The following is a 16,686-nucleotide window of genomic DNA, read 5'->3' as shown; positions in this document are numbered from 1 at the left end:
CTGTCGCACAAGAATGCCTAGCAATTCTACTGAAATAGCTGTGCAATATTGCAGTAATTACATGCGTTGCGCTCTAGCAGAGCCTTCCATTTCCTTGGTTCTATTTCCTGTGCGCACCGAACGCTCGCTCGCCAGCGTTGCACGCGCTCGGCCACAAGTTGACGCCTGCGCTGCTGCAATGCGCATCAATTACCAGGGCAGGAGGAGGCACTTGCTCATTCATTCAGCCCAGCAATATGGATACAGTCTGTTGGGACACACGCCCAAAAAAGCAACAGTTGCTCGGGACTTGTGTAGTCGTAGTAGACGCAGTACGGATGCCATGATGACGACCCCATGCTTGGTACAGCTCACCAAACAGCCAACGATTGGATCTCTAGAGATCACCTGGCCCGGCCTAGCAAGGCTGCCCAGGCGGTAGAGCAGCAAAAGATTCTGTAAACAGCAACTACTGATGCAGTGCGAGGCCCCGGGCCAACGAATTTGTGGCTCGTCAGTAAGCAACTCGATCTGCAAAAAGGCGGCATACATTCCGACGCTACCATCAGAACATACAGACATTTAACAAAAAAAGACCTCAGGTCGTCAAATCTTTCCGGTCCGGCGGCCGAAACGCACGCCCGCCCGCCCCCCAATCGCCGAGGCATTCAGAAATAAATCCGATGGGAGAAATGCTGGCTACCTAGGAAGGGAAAACGAGTCCCAGCCAAGCCGAGCCCCGAGTGGTCAAAAACACACATGTCCATTCCAGCCGCCCCGGCTACTGAACCGCTGACTTTCAGCGACCGAAACTCTCATCAGTTCGCGAGCAAACGCACGCACACAAAAATTTAAAATTCATCCTCTTTCTTGTTAATCGTCGGACCGAGTGACCGAACGGGCTTGGACGGGCTGGGCTCTCGTCAACGCCAAGAAGGAGCCAGAGTTGCGAAGCGAAACTGGAGAACTGGTGCAAGGACTCGCAAGGCCTGGCCTAGGGAGATGGTTCCACAACAGGCTTGGTATGGAACGCATGGAAGCCTCATAGAAGGCCATCCTGGCTGCCCAAAGAGCGTCCAGGCTCCCTCCCATCGAGGCGCTAAAGGGGTCTCTCTCGCCTTTCTTTTTTTTTTTGTCCTCGCCTGCGCTGGAGAGGACCCAGCCTTGGGGGTGGCATCAAGTGGGAGATGAAGTGGGGAGCGTCCGGGGGGGCGTCAGAGAGGCTAGGCGCTCGTAGTTGAATGACGTCCAATTTCGCCCGTCATGACCTGTCAAGGACCATGTAGGGGCTCCGCAAAGGCAAGGAGAGGGAAAGGGCCAAGGCCCGAAAAAAGAAACCCCGGGAACGTGGGCGAGAGGATCATTGAGAAAGAAGCACGACTGACTGACTCCCTGGAAAAGCTGAGACCAGGGGGTTGACACCGCTCGATTTTTGTCGTCGCACAACGGCCAACCGCAATTTGAGGTCAGGTGCCGGACTCAACAAAGGACTACCCCCTGTAAAAAAGGCAGCGGCAGTAGCAGCAGTAGCAGCAGTAGCAGCAGCAGCAGGGCTGAGTGATGGCTGATGGATGCTGACCGCTTGCAGAAGCAAATACTGAGCCCGTCTTACAAAGAAGATATGGAAACATTTCGCTAGATAGGCCAGTGAGTGTTGGTTTCATCCGCGTTCCTGTCTGGCGCAGCATGTTGCGGTCTCATGTTTTGAGCGATCCCGTCAGGCCCAGACCTTGTCGATACTTGTGGGATATCGATTCCGATCGCGGGGATATCCAAGTCATGGCAATTTGTTCTGACTTACACTGATCTGTTGTCTCGGTTGTTGGTGACAGAAGGTCTCAGATGGCTGATGCCCCAATCCTTGCGTCTCAGAACACGTATTCGCTCTACCGCTCGCTAGTCCAGGCATCCCGTCCCGTCCTGTGTTGTGCATAGTTATGGATTTCTTTAATTACACCTGTCGCAAGGCTGTGCCTCTATACTCGTCGTCATTCTCTGCCAGCAACGTATTCGTTTCAGGTTCCGCTCTTGTTAGTATTCGGTACTATTATTGCGCGCCAGCTCACATCATCACATCTCCTTCAGACGGATGGCGCCGCAGAGAACGTGTCCTTCCCATCAAACGATTTAGCTCGCAACCGAGGCGCTTCCTCGGCGCGCTCAGAACTCTAACCTTCAGCAGCCATTCGGAATTGGCTTGGATGGCTTACACGCGGGCCGCCCTCACGGCAAAGAAGGCATGCCAAGCAGTCCAAGCCCAGGGGAAAAGAAGAGGAAGATGGCAACAGAAACTCGTTTCACCTGTTTTTTCGCGGCTGAGGCGTCACGGTTTCTGCGCCCAAAGTGAAAAGTGAGCAGATGCTCGCGGTACTACCGTAGCTTGTGCCTGGCGTAACCTGTTTCGAGCGTCCTATCTCGCCGGGTAAATTACATCGCATCTATGTTCCTCTGCCACAGCGGGCGCCGTTGACCTCGACGAGATGTGTTGTTGTTTGGGGTTACGAGGTGCTTTCCCGGACGGAAATAGCACGCCAGCCCTGTAAGCCATGCCACAGAGCCAGATTCAATATCCCTACCCGATTGTGTGTGTTCAATGTTCCATGGCGTTGTGTTGCTGTGCCGCCGCCTCTTTTTTTCTTCTGCTTCTTTTCCTTCCTTTTACCCAGGTCTAGGCTCCATCCTCGCCCGCTGCAGCCCTACATTCTATTCGCAACCCCGAACCCCATCCCGCAAGTGGTTCATCGGTGACGCTGCCTGACCTCTGGATCGACATCCCTGCCTGCCAGCAGTGTCGTTCGCTGCCTCTCCACAGGCGCAGGCGTCAGAAACAAAGGACCCCCCGGACCAGCCTGGGGTCCGCGATGACTCACACACGCTCTTGTGACGGTGATGCTGTGTACTACTGCTGCACATTGCCCGTGATTCCGACCCAACCGGGCGCGACGTTGCCGGTCCCAACTGGCTGGCAGGGGGGGGAAGGCTCGGCAGCGAGGCTCAGCAATGACGGTGTGGTGTGTGAGCGTGCTTGAGTGCGTGCGTGCCCCCACGGCCAAACGGCTGCTACTGCAATTACTGCTGCTTATTCGTATTCATGGTGCTCGATACAATGCTACGCAACAGCCCAACCTAACCTCCACTCCCCATCATCATCATCATGGGTTAACCCCATCATTAGCAGATCTCTCTTATTATTATTCCCACTCCTGCGAACCACGTTCACCGCGACTTTGCGGAGCGGGAGAATACTGGGTAAAGTCGAGGAAGCGAGCGCCAAGATGGAGTTTTTTTTTGTGGGAAATGCGATGAAGTCATAGGGGTCCTTCACCCCGTCCCCGTACAGCCGAATGCGGATCTGATATCGGTCTATGAACAGGTCATGTGCTGATCAATATAGTTTGTGTTGTCCATTATTCGTGTCCGAGGCTCAATAACACGCCCAATCTCGGCGCCGTGTTTCGTCAGTCCCGCGGGATCATGGCCCAAGCCTTTCTTCCGACGCCGGCTTGGAAAAGTTCCAGCAACGTTCTGAGGCTCCGTTGACTTACTACGGAGTAGCAAGTCCAATAGCCGGCTCTTTAATTAGCGACTGAGGCGTCAGCATCTGGCAATAGATGAGGTCTAGCAGGGGTGGGCGAACAAGCATGCCCTCGATTAAAATCACAACCGAGCGCACACCGACAAGAGGTCGGTCAATTAAAAGAAAAATAGAAAGGCCCCGTCGCAAAATGGAAGCGCGGGACATTGATTCTAGAGCCACGGCACGGACATTGCCTTGGCGCAAGCATCCGCTTTGTTTAGCCCGTCCAGCGAGCGAGTGGTTGGGCTGAATTTCATGCTCGAGGCGTTACATTGAAGGTCGGTTTACCGCTCCTCTGGGTCAACGCACTTGGGTTTGCTTCTGAGTCAGCGGGATGCGATCTCATTTGTGATGAGGAGAGCGGTCTGCGCTGAATGGATCGCACTTACACGGACAACGCACATGTTTGTCTGCGTTGTCTCAACGCTTAAGCACGACCGAGTTTAAACACTCCATTGCTTAATTGTTTGTTACTGTAGTTATTATGACTTGAGATGATAAATCAAATCACTTTACTGGGTCACGGTGTCTCGGGCCCCCGGACAACACACGGACGACCAAACATCACCAACACATCATGCACAACATGCTGTCAGTGAGCAGACTTGGGCTCTTACACGGCCCAACCCAGGGCTTGAGCGCTTCACTTTCATGCTGCACTCGTCGCAGCTAAGACCATACGGTTGCAGACAGGACAGGCATGGAGTTCATCTACCGACAGAGTGTCGGTACATGGTTGTCGAGTATCTCCTTTTCGGGACCAGTCTTGGGGGGTGTGTCTCAATTTCCCATGTCCCATCTGCCTTATCCGCAGCCGGCGTTGTTTGACCCCTGCTACTTTTTTTTTTTTTTTTTTTTTTTTGTCTTTTTCGTCATGTTGTCTTTTTTTTTTCCTCTGGCCCTTTCGCCCTCGTCATACCGCCCGCGTCAAAGTGCACGAACCTCCTGCACTACAATTTACAGTACACGCAGAACGAACGGCGGGCCTTGCCCCCCTTCTCCTTTGTGCTGCTTCTGTTGGGAGATTAATGCCCTAGACCCTGCATAGACGATGCTTGGAACTATCTCTCCCTTTAACATTATTGCTCCCCACACAAGGTAAAATCAGCCTCAATAGCGACAAAAACGGTTGCGGAATTTCAGCCCCCTTCTCCATACATACGCTCAGTGTCTTTCTTTTTTTTTTGCCGTTCCGTTCAGTGCCCCTGACTACTGCGTGCGCCAGAGTTCGGGTGGTGGCAAACTCGATGCTAGCGGATAACAGGGGGTCCAACGGCTCTTAGGCCCTTTGCCTTTGATTCTGAATGATTATCGGGTGGTCATTGCTGGTTAATCTCCAGGATGACGAGGCACCACCACCTGGACCTGGAGATGAATTGACTTCTATTGAAGGGGGTGTGTGTCGAATCGAGTCGCACGGATCGAGCTAGCAGAGATTTTTCCTTTCTTCTTTCCTTCTTCTTTTTCCTTCTTCCAATCCGGGGTCTGAGATGGATCCCCGGTTCCAGACCGCCGGGTTTCTGATGAAATCTGCCCCTTCACCGACTTCTCTCCCCGGGGTATCCAGAAAGTGGGAATTGTGGCAAATGATTGGAAACTCGATGGAGACGATGGTTACTGTTTTGGGCAATTTTGACGGGAGGCGGGCTGGCTTTTCGTCTCGTCTCGTCTCCGGTACTGTACTTGAGATCATCGCCAACATGCTTTCTCGTCGGTTCCGCGGCCTGCCCCTTAATTGATCAAGATCATCCATGTCCTCGGAGTGGCAAATTCCTGTCTGGTAATGGATGGACGGTACAATGTTTTGTGATTGCTGATCAGGAACCGGCAACCTCGGCGTCACTGCCAACCAACAGAAAGGTTCTCGGTGTCCCAATCGCCCTCCTGTCAACCCCATGACGAGAAGAAAAAAAAAAAAAAAAAAAAAAAACGTATGCCTGCAGCGATCAATCAGCTGGGCTGGCCCTGATGCTACCTCTTGGCTGCTACCAAACATCACAGAGGGCTTCGTCTCAGAGCCTATGGATGCCAAATTGGTGGTAGTCATCTGACGCGTTGGCTGCCACGGTCTCACGCCGCTCTCGGCAGTTCGCTCCGAGTTCAACACGGCCATCCGCGCCCGTTCCGCTGCGCTGGTACCCCTAGGCAGAGATGAAGCGGTCGCCCAGGCACCGTCGCATTCTTTGACGTGCGCAGCGTCGTCTCGAGCTTGTTTGGGATTCTGAGACCGGGGTTGGTAGGGGGCCTCACGGAGACGCCGTACCTCGGCCTCCCCAGATGAGGCTTAGCCCAAGGCCACTTTGCTTCTTCTTCTTCTTCTTGCTCTGCCACCAGCCCCAGCCAGCCTCCTGACGCCAAAACCGTTGGAGTGTCTTTCTTCTCCAGGCGGTCGGCCTCGGACCCCAGTGACTTCGGACGAGGCTTGGGGACAATGGTCAGCACGAGCTGAAAACCGGCGCTTGCGTTGCGACGTTGCAAGATCCGGCTCTTCTAAGAAGCCGGTCTATCTGCAATAGTGCCGAAGAGACCTGCCAAGAGGCCCTTTCTGCTGTGCTGTCTCCAGTACTTCACCATCAAGTGCCGGTAGTTCCAGGCTCTGGCCCGTGCAAGCTTCGGAGCCGTTGTCAAAACCATTCTATCGGTTCTTGGTGTTGTCTCGAATGCCCCAGAAAAACATCGGAGATAATTCATCTTGAGGCAAGCCGTCCCACAGCAGCTGAGCTGAGTACGGGGTCCAGCCCAGCAGAATCTCGTACCAAAGTGATACAATCTTGTCAGTGACATATCATGAGTGTCACGGCTTCCACACCAGAGGGCGCCCGAGTCGTTGAGCCGGGCCGAGTTGCACGTTGTGTCAGCTTTCCATGTCTCAGCCAAGGCGTCCAGACGAACGCCTCAGAGGCACATACGAGAACGACACGAACGCACCAATGCGAATGCGGCTGACGACGATGCAGCAGTACGGAAAAGGAGGGTCAAAGCCACAGGGCAGGGCAGGGCAGCGGCAGCCGTTGGGCTGAGGTGAACACGTCGAGATATTGGATGAAGCAAGCCACGGTAACCAGGAATGGACCACACCCACCTGCAGCGTTGCGCTCGCCTCCTGTCAAGCCACAGCTCCAGGGGCTCGCATTCACTCCACGTGGAAGTCAGGGGACGTTGGCCCTGGTGTGTGCGAGAGAGTGTGGCGTCCCCTGACGATCGCCGTTCGTGTCAACGATGTGGGAACACTCCATGTATCAAGTTGACCAGAGTCTGGAGTGTGCGCTTGTTCATATGCAAGAGACCCCTTTCGATCAAACAATATCCGAGCGCTGCACATTGCAGGCGCGCACGGTTGGAGAAGGCCGTTTACTTGGCTGGCCTGGCCCGTGTTGGCTGATCAGGAACAGTTGCGCCCTCTGTTCCGTGCTGTGAGACATGTCGATGCTCATGTTCCCAGGAGGCGATCATCATCTACAGAAGCCATGAGGCTGGCAACTATCAGCTGCAGGAGCCTGGTATTGCCTGTAGCAATGCCAGCAAGCTGAACAACCCTGCTGCCGAGCGCGACGGGACGCACTCGATAGCTCAGCCTTTATCGGGGATCATCTCGAGTCCTCAAGGGTTCGGCCATCACTATCGAATTGGCGAGCGGGCTGGTAATGTCCGACCCCCTGGGCCGGGGGGGAAATGATGCGAGGCTGACGTCGATATTTTTGGCCTGGGCCTGGAGAGTCTCGCTCAGGGACTCGTGTGAGTGGTCACTCTCGCTTACCCTCCTTTTTCCCTCAGTGGTGCATCATCTCCAGGTCTCTCGATTGGAGAAGCGAGGTTACGTGGCGCCATCGCTACCATCTCTGGGGGGAGCATTTATCGATCCAGCGATGTAACCCCAACCTGCCCTGCCCTGTCCAGCCAGCCAGCCCAGTTCGATGGGAAGGGGTTTTCGCATTTCTTTGTCTGTCCTACAGCTGTCTGAGCGGGTTTGCTTTTTGGGGCCTCCCTCCTGTGGACCGAATATTGCCGAGTCTCTCACCCGCAACTCACGGGTTGTGGGAGTAAGGACCAACTTGTCCCCTTCATCTTGCAACGTGGTGTTGAGGCTGGCCCATGGACCTCAGTTGTTGCGGAAACCGTTATCCATCCACGAGTGCCACGTGTGGGCTCTGGCCAAGGCAGGGCACGAAGAGAACAGGTTGCAACCCTCAGCATTACCTGTTTCTGGCGGCGGCGGTGGTGGTCCTCTACGAGCTGCGCGGGAGATCAACTTGCTGGCGAAGTCGGCGATCAGTATCGCGGCTCAATCGCACGTGGTGTTTGCTGGCAAGGTTATAGAGAGCACGGCCCCCTGATGGAGTGATGAGTTGCATATTTGATATGAGTTGCTCATCAAACCGTGCAGCTATCTCCACGTTGGTAACGGTCTATCTGTGGCTCCAAGACAACATTACTGGATCCAAGCGTGCATAACCGCGCCAGTCGAGCAAGGACTTGATATTGGGATGCACCTGTCGACAGTTACAGACGTCATGGTTCGGAGGCCAGATGCAGCATTCAGTCAGGAGGTTGTTCGAGATCTCGGGCAAGCCAACGAGCACATCGATGGAGGGTATTCCCGTGGCTACGGCGGCTGGCTGCCTTGATGCGCTGGGTTGTGTTGCTTCGCAATGGCAGGGCTCCATTCGCGCAACTCGCCGGATCTTGCTCGCGGGGGCGGCCGTTCTCGGGCCAAACACGCCCGAGATAGCTTGGCGGTTATCTTGATGCGTCTCGATCCATGATTTACATATGCATTCATTATCGCGACATGGTCAAACAATCGTCAGGGTGCATGGCATGCTGGAGGGGTTGGATGCACGATAATGTGTGACCTCACCTCGTCCCTCCCGACTCGAGGCCTGTACGAGCGCTCCTCCTCCTCCTGCTCCTCATACAGCAGATTACAAAGGATCAGAGTCTTTCCCGGTGAGGGGTCTGTTGGTTGATCATTGCACGATCGGCACGGCTCCGAGATTGCATGTGCTCAGGTGATGAGGGTTTGCATCTCTGTTGGCCGCGGAATGCTTGACAGACAGACATGTCTCTCAACTCGAGCGTGCGGCGGACAGGACTGTGGGCAGGGGACGGTCCTGGAGAGCCCTGTGTCAGATCGGCCCGCTGCGGGTCCCAGATATGCGCCGATCGACCACCTGTTGGCGTTTGGCATTCTGGTGATGTCCAGGGTCCAGGTATTGAGGGGTTGGTCACCTTGGCTGTGGTGTTTTGGGTATGTATGCTGGCTGGACTGATGAGGAAGGGATTACACGCGGAGATTGCCAGGAGCGTATCTCCGCATCAAGACGGAGGGATATCAACATGGTGAGTTCTGCATGTCTGTGACGCCTTGTCGATCGTGGGGGGAGGGGCACTGTCATTCGAGTGTAATTACAGCAATTGTTCTGCCTGCAGATAACAGCAGCAACAGTTGACAACTCGGCCTCAACCTCGGCCTCGGTTGCTGCCTTGGGCGCATATGCATCCAACTACTGCTCGGCTACTGTAGGTGTTTTCGCAAAAGACCAATAAATGCACGTCATTGAGGGATTGATGCCATGGATAACTCCAGATAGGGCGACCAGTGCCGTTGCAAGACGTTTACCCTACACTCCCGGCCACAACCAACACGGCCCGCGTCATTGTTGACGACCGGGCCATGATAGTTTGGAGTTAGCATGTTTGACAAGGAGGCGGTCAGCAGTCTACGTGAAGGATCGCGATGAATTATGAGGTGTATCGGTGACGTGGTTGGTGATGGCCGCCGAAAGGGCCAAACCTAGCTCTCTAGGACCAGGTCTAAAACCTGCAATAGGGTCACGAGATGGTGCACCCAAGCAAGAGGGATACGCCAGACATGCATACCGTCTCTTTGGGGTGAGCTGTACTGTCGCAGCGTCAGGCTGACCCCGGCGACTACTGTATCCAGAGCTGCAGTGAGCCGTGCGACTAGCGGCGATCGATGTCATGTTCCTAACGTTTGAATCTGCAACGGCTTCCGAGAAGAGGAAGCGCGCTTTGCCTTTGTCAAACATCCCAATCAACGGTGTATAACTCAATCGCGGCGTGCAGCGAATGGACGGCGGGGGGAGTCATCGTTCAGCAACCATGACAACACGGTGCAGCAATATGCTACGATAACTATGCAGCCTCTCTTCAAATCGCGGGGCTTTCTCTCTGGAGTGAGGGGGGAGGCTGAAGCAGCGGTAATCATGATAAGGCAGAACGAGGTGAGGTATGACAGACACAAGGCGCGTCTGCCTGCCTGATGGTCCTGCGAGATGCCTGCCGCGGCCGAGGCTGAGACGTGAGCTGCTTGCTCGACTGAGAAAGGATCAGGTTTCGGAGCGAGCTCGACAAGGAAGACGACGCGATGGATGATGCCATTCCATGGTCCAAGGTCCACGGTCCATGGCCCACGACCGTCCCGGCCGAGAGGGAGGGGCTGGATGGAGGGGTCGAGTCTCAAGAGAGGGGAAGCACAGCACAACGAAACGTGCCCGTCATGATAATCAGGAGTGGAATATGCAGAGCCCGTAGCGTGCCGCTGTACCGGCGGCGGTGTTGCGTGGTCGGTGGATGCAATTCAGTTGAATGGGGATGCAATTCGCATCTTGCTAACGTACTGTATGGGACATGGAGGGGGAGGCGTGTCTCTTGTCTTGCAGTAGCCCACCATCCATGTCATCATGAATGGCCTCACCCATACCCTTTGTCTCCCTCGACATCGAGGTACAACCGGCCTTTGTACCGGACCATCCCATGAGCCCACGGCTACCTACTCACCGAGTTTGAGAGAGGGGATCGAATCGAAACCCCCTCCCCATGATCCTTGCCTGTCGAGAGCGGTTGCGGGGTTGCTAGTGCTGCGAGCGGCATGTCATCGCTTTCCCGACACGGCAACCCGGGATCTCTGGGTAAATCTGAGCCTCCTCGATACCGCAACTTTCTTGTCAGGTGGACAGGGCCAGGCACCAGGGGCAGGGGAGGGGAAGGGATACAGTGACGATGCTGATGTTGATTATGACTCTTTTCACCGATAGTCTGGAAGATGGGGGATCTGGGCAAAACGGCCGATGGCTCGGCGGAGGGCTCGGCACACATTGGGACATGGATATCCAGAGATGTCGACACGCGTCCGTCTGAAGCGTATCCGTATCCGCCACTGATACATAGGCATACGCATACATAGTATGTTGTCAGCAGTTGACGGCATTTCATCTACTGCTGCCCCATCACCTCATCATATCATCAAGCGTGATAAGCCTCGGTCGAGCTGTCAAGTCACGCGTAGACTTGCTAGGTGACATTGACTCCCACTCTGGCCTTGTAATTTGCCTAGCGATATCTAATACCCGACCATACATTACATTACATTAATCGTCCGCCGGCGTTGTATCGCATGCTCGGAGCGAGCCATCATTGAAACATTGCAACCTCTCTCCCTGCCGGCCCACGGGGTCTCGACCTCTGCTCTCTCTCTTCTTTGGTCTCACAGCCTCATCGAGTGTGCCATATCGGGTACTTGGCACATCGAGGCTGCTGGTGCCGCAGCAGCTGACACGGCATGAAAGCTGAGCGATGATGACTGCGTTTGCTGGATTCCCAATTCCAACTCAGCCTGCTTTCTTACATGGATGCTCGCGACTGGCACCGTTTGGTTCCTGGGCAATGAGTCTTGGCCACGAATTTCGACGTCTTGAGCCATAGATCAAACCGCTTCTGCCTCTGCCAATAATGAACCACCTGGATCACTGACAAGCTGCAGTCTTGATAAACCCATGTATTTGAAACACCTATACATCCACTGCGCTCCCTTTGACAGCCAAGACGCCCGGCCAAGCCATCCCGAGAGCCCTTGCAAGCACATCCGACGACGGCGTGGATGCAGCGGAAAAAGCCCAGCCCATCAATAACACGCCCGTGTCCATATTAATGACGTCCAGCAGGGCCAGGGTAGATCCGAAGATACACGAACGATGGAGACGAATTGCGCCATCTAGACAAAACACCACCCCAAAACCCGCACATCTCGAGGGTTTTCCGTCATATCATTGAGACATCAGACAGAGCCTAGCATCGATAGTGCCCGTCCGGGCCGCCGTGCGCCAATGACAGCTCCGTCAACCATGTCAGGAGAGCCCCAACCGTGTCCTCTCCAGATGGAACCTCGCTCGTACATTACATACAGTAGCCAGGGGCCCAGCCCAGCCTGGAGATCATTGTCGCGTTTGCCAAGCCCTCGCCTAGGTTCATTATCGAAATGTGCCAAATATGGGCGCATCCTGAAATGACGACCGTTCCTGAGATGAATGCCAAGACGCCTCGAGCCTTGATAGTCAACGGTGGTGTCCGAGCGGCCCGGAACAGGTGGACCTTCAGGACAGATCCTCGCCAAATATCTTGGTAGCTTGTAATCGAGTGTCTTGAAGCTAGGCCAAGGTCACAGACCAAGGACCTAGGCGACCTGAACAGCTCAGCCACCGCCCGGCAGGTCGACGCCAAGTGCAGCTTCAGGTGCCCGGCTTGCGTTGCGAACCCGTCCATTTCCGGCACCTCGCAGGCACCTCCGAACCATCCTGGAGAACCGACGGCCGTATCCGTAGCTCCCGTCCACCGGCCCCCGGGTCTCTCGGGCAAGCCCTCGCTGCTTCTGTCACGCCACTACGGGACCCCAGGCTGGCTGAGATGCTGCTCCTCCGAGACAGCAACATGGACGTCGAGCTGGCGTCGGTCATGAAGCCTCCTCCCCGACCGGAATCTGCGTCGACGAGATCCAATTCTCCATCATGGCCTGGCCTTCTGGCCTACCTCTTGCATTCACACCACCGCCACCTGCGGCGTGTTGCAACGGTCTGCCCGTTTCCCTCTTCTTGACGACGAGGCAGAGCACCTGACCATAGATGGCGAACCCGTCATATGACACGTCCAGCGCTAACTTCTTCTTGTCGTCGTTTTCGCCGGCACCATCCTCAGACGAGGCTCCCTGGGCTCTGTGCCGTTTGTGTGGGGGTGCCTCCGTATCAGAGTCGATTTCGATAGCCGACGCTGTTTCATCATCTCCGGATGCCTCAGATTCATCGTCGTCCCGGATAGGTCGCCCTCTTTGGCGCTTGCTCCGCCTTGTTGCCGTTTCGACGAGGGGAATATCTGCCAGCCGGACCTCGCTCTCATCTTCTTCCAGGACCGCAGTTTGATCCTCCGCGTCGACATCAACGGGGACGCTATCAGTTTCACCGATAAGCTTAGACGAGTTGGATTCCATTCTCGGAGGTAGCTTCTCTCTGAAGTGTTTGGTCTTTGTAATCAAGGAATGCCGCGTGCTCGTCTCTGTCAGGAAGATGGAGACTTCAAAATCGTCTAAGTGAGATTAGTCGACTGAGCAGGATATAGAGTGGGCTTTGTGAGGAGATACCTGAAACCACGACATCCTTGATTCCCTTCTTCTTGCTCTTGCTCTTGCTCTTTTGCCTCTCCTTCTCTTCACGGAGCTTTGGGAGAACCAATGGGCGGATACTCTCAATCACCTTGGGTAGCACTGGGTTGCGAGGATTGAGAAGCCATGACTGAGCCAGGGCGGGATTGTCGAGATAGATTCGGCATTCGAGGACCGAGAACTTTGATATTCTCAGATACCGTCGAACTGGCGCCATTGTGTAGATGAAGAGTGAAGGTTCAAGAGAAACGTGCGTGAAGGATGAATGAGACGATGACGGGAACGTGAAGCGCGAGGCCGGGCATAGATTTAGTGATGTAATAGGCGGCAGCCTGCTATAATTCGCTGTCCCAGTACGCTAAAAACTCAGAGCTTCCACTGGAACGATGGTGGGCCTTCAGCCTTGCAGCTTGGCTCAAGCGAATGGATGGATCGTCAATTGACTCAAGCGAGTAGCGCCAAAATTCTTCCTCAGCCGCGCCGACTACATCGAATAACTTGTTCTGCGACGAGGCTCGACTCCAGAACTTCCCAATACGTGGGCCACGATATGTTTCTCGATCAATCATGTCGAAATCCTGGAAGTCGACCTTGAGGCTGCCTCGGTCGAGCTTCCCGTACGTTATCCGAGCGCCTCTTTCTGTTCCATCGTGGAGCTAACAAAGCCGATCTCGCAGTGCTCGTCCGAACCCCACGCTCCTTCAGCAACATCTTCGCCAATGCACTGATGATCTCTACGTCTGGCAGACCCAGAACCGCTCCGATGAGAAGCCATTTGTCCTCCACGATGGTCCCCCATACGCCAATGGCAACCTCCATGTTGGGCATGCTCTGAACAAGATCCTCAAGGACATGATTGTGCGGGTCAAGGTGCAGCAAGGGCGAAGGGTGGTATACCGTCCGGGTTGGGACTGCCATGGACTTCCTATCGAGATGAAGGCTCTTGGGTCAAGTGCTACAAAAGGCTTGACCCCAGTGCAGATTCGGGACACGGCGCGGCGCCTGGCCTCCAAGACAGTCAAGGAACAGATGAAGGGATTCCGAGCCCTCGGGGTCATGTCCGGCTGGGAGAAGAAGTGGACTACAATGGATCGCGAGTTTGAAATCCGACAGCTGCGCGTCTTCCAGAACCTGGTTCGTCGAGGTCTGATCTACCGCAAGCACAAGCCCGTCTTCTGGTCGGCGTCATCCCAGACTGCGCTTGCAGAGGCTGAGCTCGAATATCGGGATGATCACGTCTCGAAGGCTGCCTATATTAGGTTCCCGATTGTCTCTGACTGGTCTTCGATTCCCGAGCTTGGTAATTTTAAGGGCAAACTATATGCGGCTATCTGGACAACTACTCCTTGGACACTCCCGGCGAATCGCGCCATTGCTGTGCATAACGATCTCACCTACTCGGTCATTCAAGTCGGCTCAGATGGCTACCTTATTGCTTCTGACCGTGTGGAAGCTATGAAACAGATGTTGCCTCCTTTCGAAGTCGTGGTTGACTCTATCCGCGGTTCTGACTTGAAGGGTCTCGAGTATCACAACAAGCTGCGGGGTCAGTCTTCTGGTTCACAACTCATCATCGATGCCGACTTTGTTACTGCTGATTCTGGAACCGGTCTTGTTCATGTTGCTCCTGGACATGGACAGGAAGATTATGAGGCTTGCGCCAAGTTTGGTATCGAGGCTTTTGCTCCTATCGACGACAGTGGCCACTTCACCAAGGAAGCCTATCCTGACGATCCTGAGAAACTCACCTCTGCTCCTTCGATTCTTGACGGTGGAAGCCAATCAGTTCTGGATTTGATGAATGATGATGTTCTTGACACACACAAGCTGCGACACAAGTATCCCTACGACTGGCGGACAAAGCGACCTGTTGTCATCCGTGCTACGGCCCAATGGTTTGCTGATGTTGGTAGCATTAAGGAAGACGCTCTTGCGGCACTTCGAGATGTTCGATTTGTCCCTGAGGGCGGCCGTGTCCGTCTCGAGAGCTTTGTCAAGGGTCGCAGTGAATGGTGCATTTCTCGTCAACGCTCCTGGGGAGTTCCGATCCCCGCTCTCTACGACGAGAGTGGAAATGCGGTGATGACAACGGAGACAATCGAGCATATCATTTCTGTTATGCAGGAGCGTACCTCTTCTGCTTGGTTCTCCGATAGTCCTGATGACCCGGCTTGGATCCCCCCGACATTGACTGGCAAATACCGACGAGGCACTGATACTATGGACGTTTGGTTTGACAGCGGAAGTTCCTGGACGGAAACTGAAGGACCTGCCGATGTCTATCTTGAGGGATCTGACCAGCACCGCGGCTGGTTCCAGTCAAGTCTGTTGACTTACGTGGCGTCACATAAGTCAACAGATAGCACCAGCAAGGTCGTGTCCCCTTTCAAGACTCTGGTTACCCATGGATTTACCCTCGACGGACAGGGCAAGAAGATGTCCAAGTCCCTTGGAAACATGATTGTCCCTGACCAAGTTATGGATGGCAGCCTTCTTGGACCCGTCAAGGCAAAGGGCAAGGGCAAGGGCGGCCAGCGGTTTGATGGCCTCGGCCCCGATGCTGTTCGTCTGTGGGCAGCAAGTGCTGATTTCACCACGGATGTACTCATCGGACAGACAATTCTCCAGCCCATTCACACTGCGTTGATCAAGTACCGGACCATCATCAAGATGCTTCTGGGTTCGCTTAACGAAGAGGCCCGGCAGAGCCAATTGACAAAACTGGATCAAATCGCACTGGTTCAACTCTCGGATACTATGTCCCAGGTCATGGAGTCCTACGACAACTACGAGTTCCACAGAGCGACCGGCTTGATTAACCGCTGGGTCGCAACAGACCTGTCCGCGTTCTACCTGGAGGCCCTCAAGGACCGTCTTTACTGTGGCGATGGAGGTGGCATTTTGGAACCCGTATTTATCGGATTTTTGCGCATGCTGGCACCGATCACTCCTCTACTGGTTGAGGAAGCGTGGTCGCATCGGCCAGCGTGGATGGCGGAAGACACGTAAGTCGTCAATGCGCGGCAATGCAAAGGCCGATATGCTGACAACGAGACTAGATCCCTGGAGAACCCGGCACGACAGCTGTACAGCTCTCCCCTAGTTGACCCTCTCCGCTTCACAATTCCACAAGACGTGTTGCGCAATGATACAGCCGTCATCTCGGAGGTGCACAGCGCCGTCAAGGCGACTCTGGAGCAGGCTCGGGCCGACAAGGTACTTGGCAGTTCCCTCCAGTGTTCGGTCAACCTGGTGGTGGAGGAGGGCAAGACCTTGGCCGTTCTTGGACGGTACCTGGATGAGCTGGAGACCATGTTTGTGGTGTCATCCGTCGAGGTGAACCAGCCCGTCTCTGAGAATGCAGACTGGTCTTACTCGCAAGAGTTTGAGATCCAGGACGCCAAAGTCAAGGTGCACGTGCAGCCGCCAAAGCAAGAGAAGTGCTCTCGGTGCTGGCGATATGTGGCGCCGGCCGAAGACGCCTTGTGTGGCAGATGCGAACATGTTGTTGGCGGGCTGCCAGCCTCGGCCTGAAGCGAGGAAGAGAAGGATAGACGGTGATGATGACGACTATGGCGGTGTATACTGCACAATCTCCCGAACACATGTACTTTATTTGTAAGCTAGTAGAGAACTGTAGCTATTCCTAGAACCGAGGCGCAAGTTGGCGGGCTTGGAT

General features: G+C 54.7%; 2 protein-coding genes across 2 annotated transcripts; one reads left to right on the top strand and one right to left on the bottom strand.

Moving 5' to 3' along the window:
* Positions 1-12,305: 12,305 nt before the first annotated feature.
* On the bottom strand, positions 12,306-13,224 carry NCS57_00145500 (uncharacterized protein; the record flags this gene model as incomplete). The annotated part of the gene is made up of 2 exons (XM_053051519.1): positions 12,306-12,931; positions 12,987-13,224. The coding sequence occupies 2 exons, from the start codon at positions 13,222-13,224 to the stop codon at positions 12,306-12,308; spliced, it is 864 nt and encodes a 287-aa protein (XP_052920034.1).
* A 350-nt stretch (positions 13,225-13,574) lies between these two features.
* On the top strand, positions 13,575-16,541 carry NCS57_00145400 (Isoleucine--tRNA ligase; the record flags this gene model as incomplete). Its single annotated transcript, XM_053051518.1, has 3 exons — positions 13,575-13,624; positions 13,685-16,012; positions 16,067-16,541. The coding sequence occupies 3 exons, from the start codon at positions 13,575-13,577 to the stop codon at positions 16,539-16,541; spliced, it is 2,853 nt and encodes a 950-aa protein (XP_052920033.1).
* Between the last annotated feature and the right edge of the window lie 145 nt (positions 16,542-16,686).

The sequence above is a fragment of the Fusarium keratoplasticum genome, chromosome 1 (assembly GCF_025433545.1).
Source record: "Fusarium keratoplasticum isolate Fu6.1 chromosome 1, whole genome shotgun sequence".
NCBI lineage: Eukaryota > Fungi > Ascomycota > Sordariomycetes > Hypocreales > Nectriaceae > Fusarium > Fusarium keratoplasticum.
Note: the sequence above shows the minus strand (reverse complement) of the source record. Positions and strands in the feature narration are given on the sequence as shown.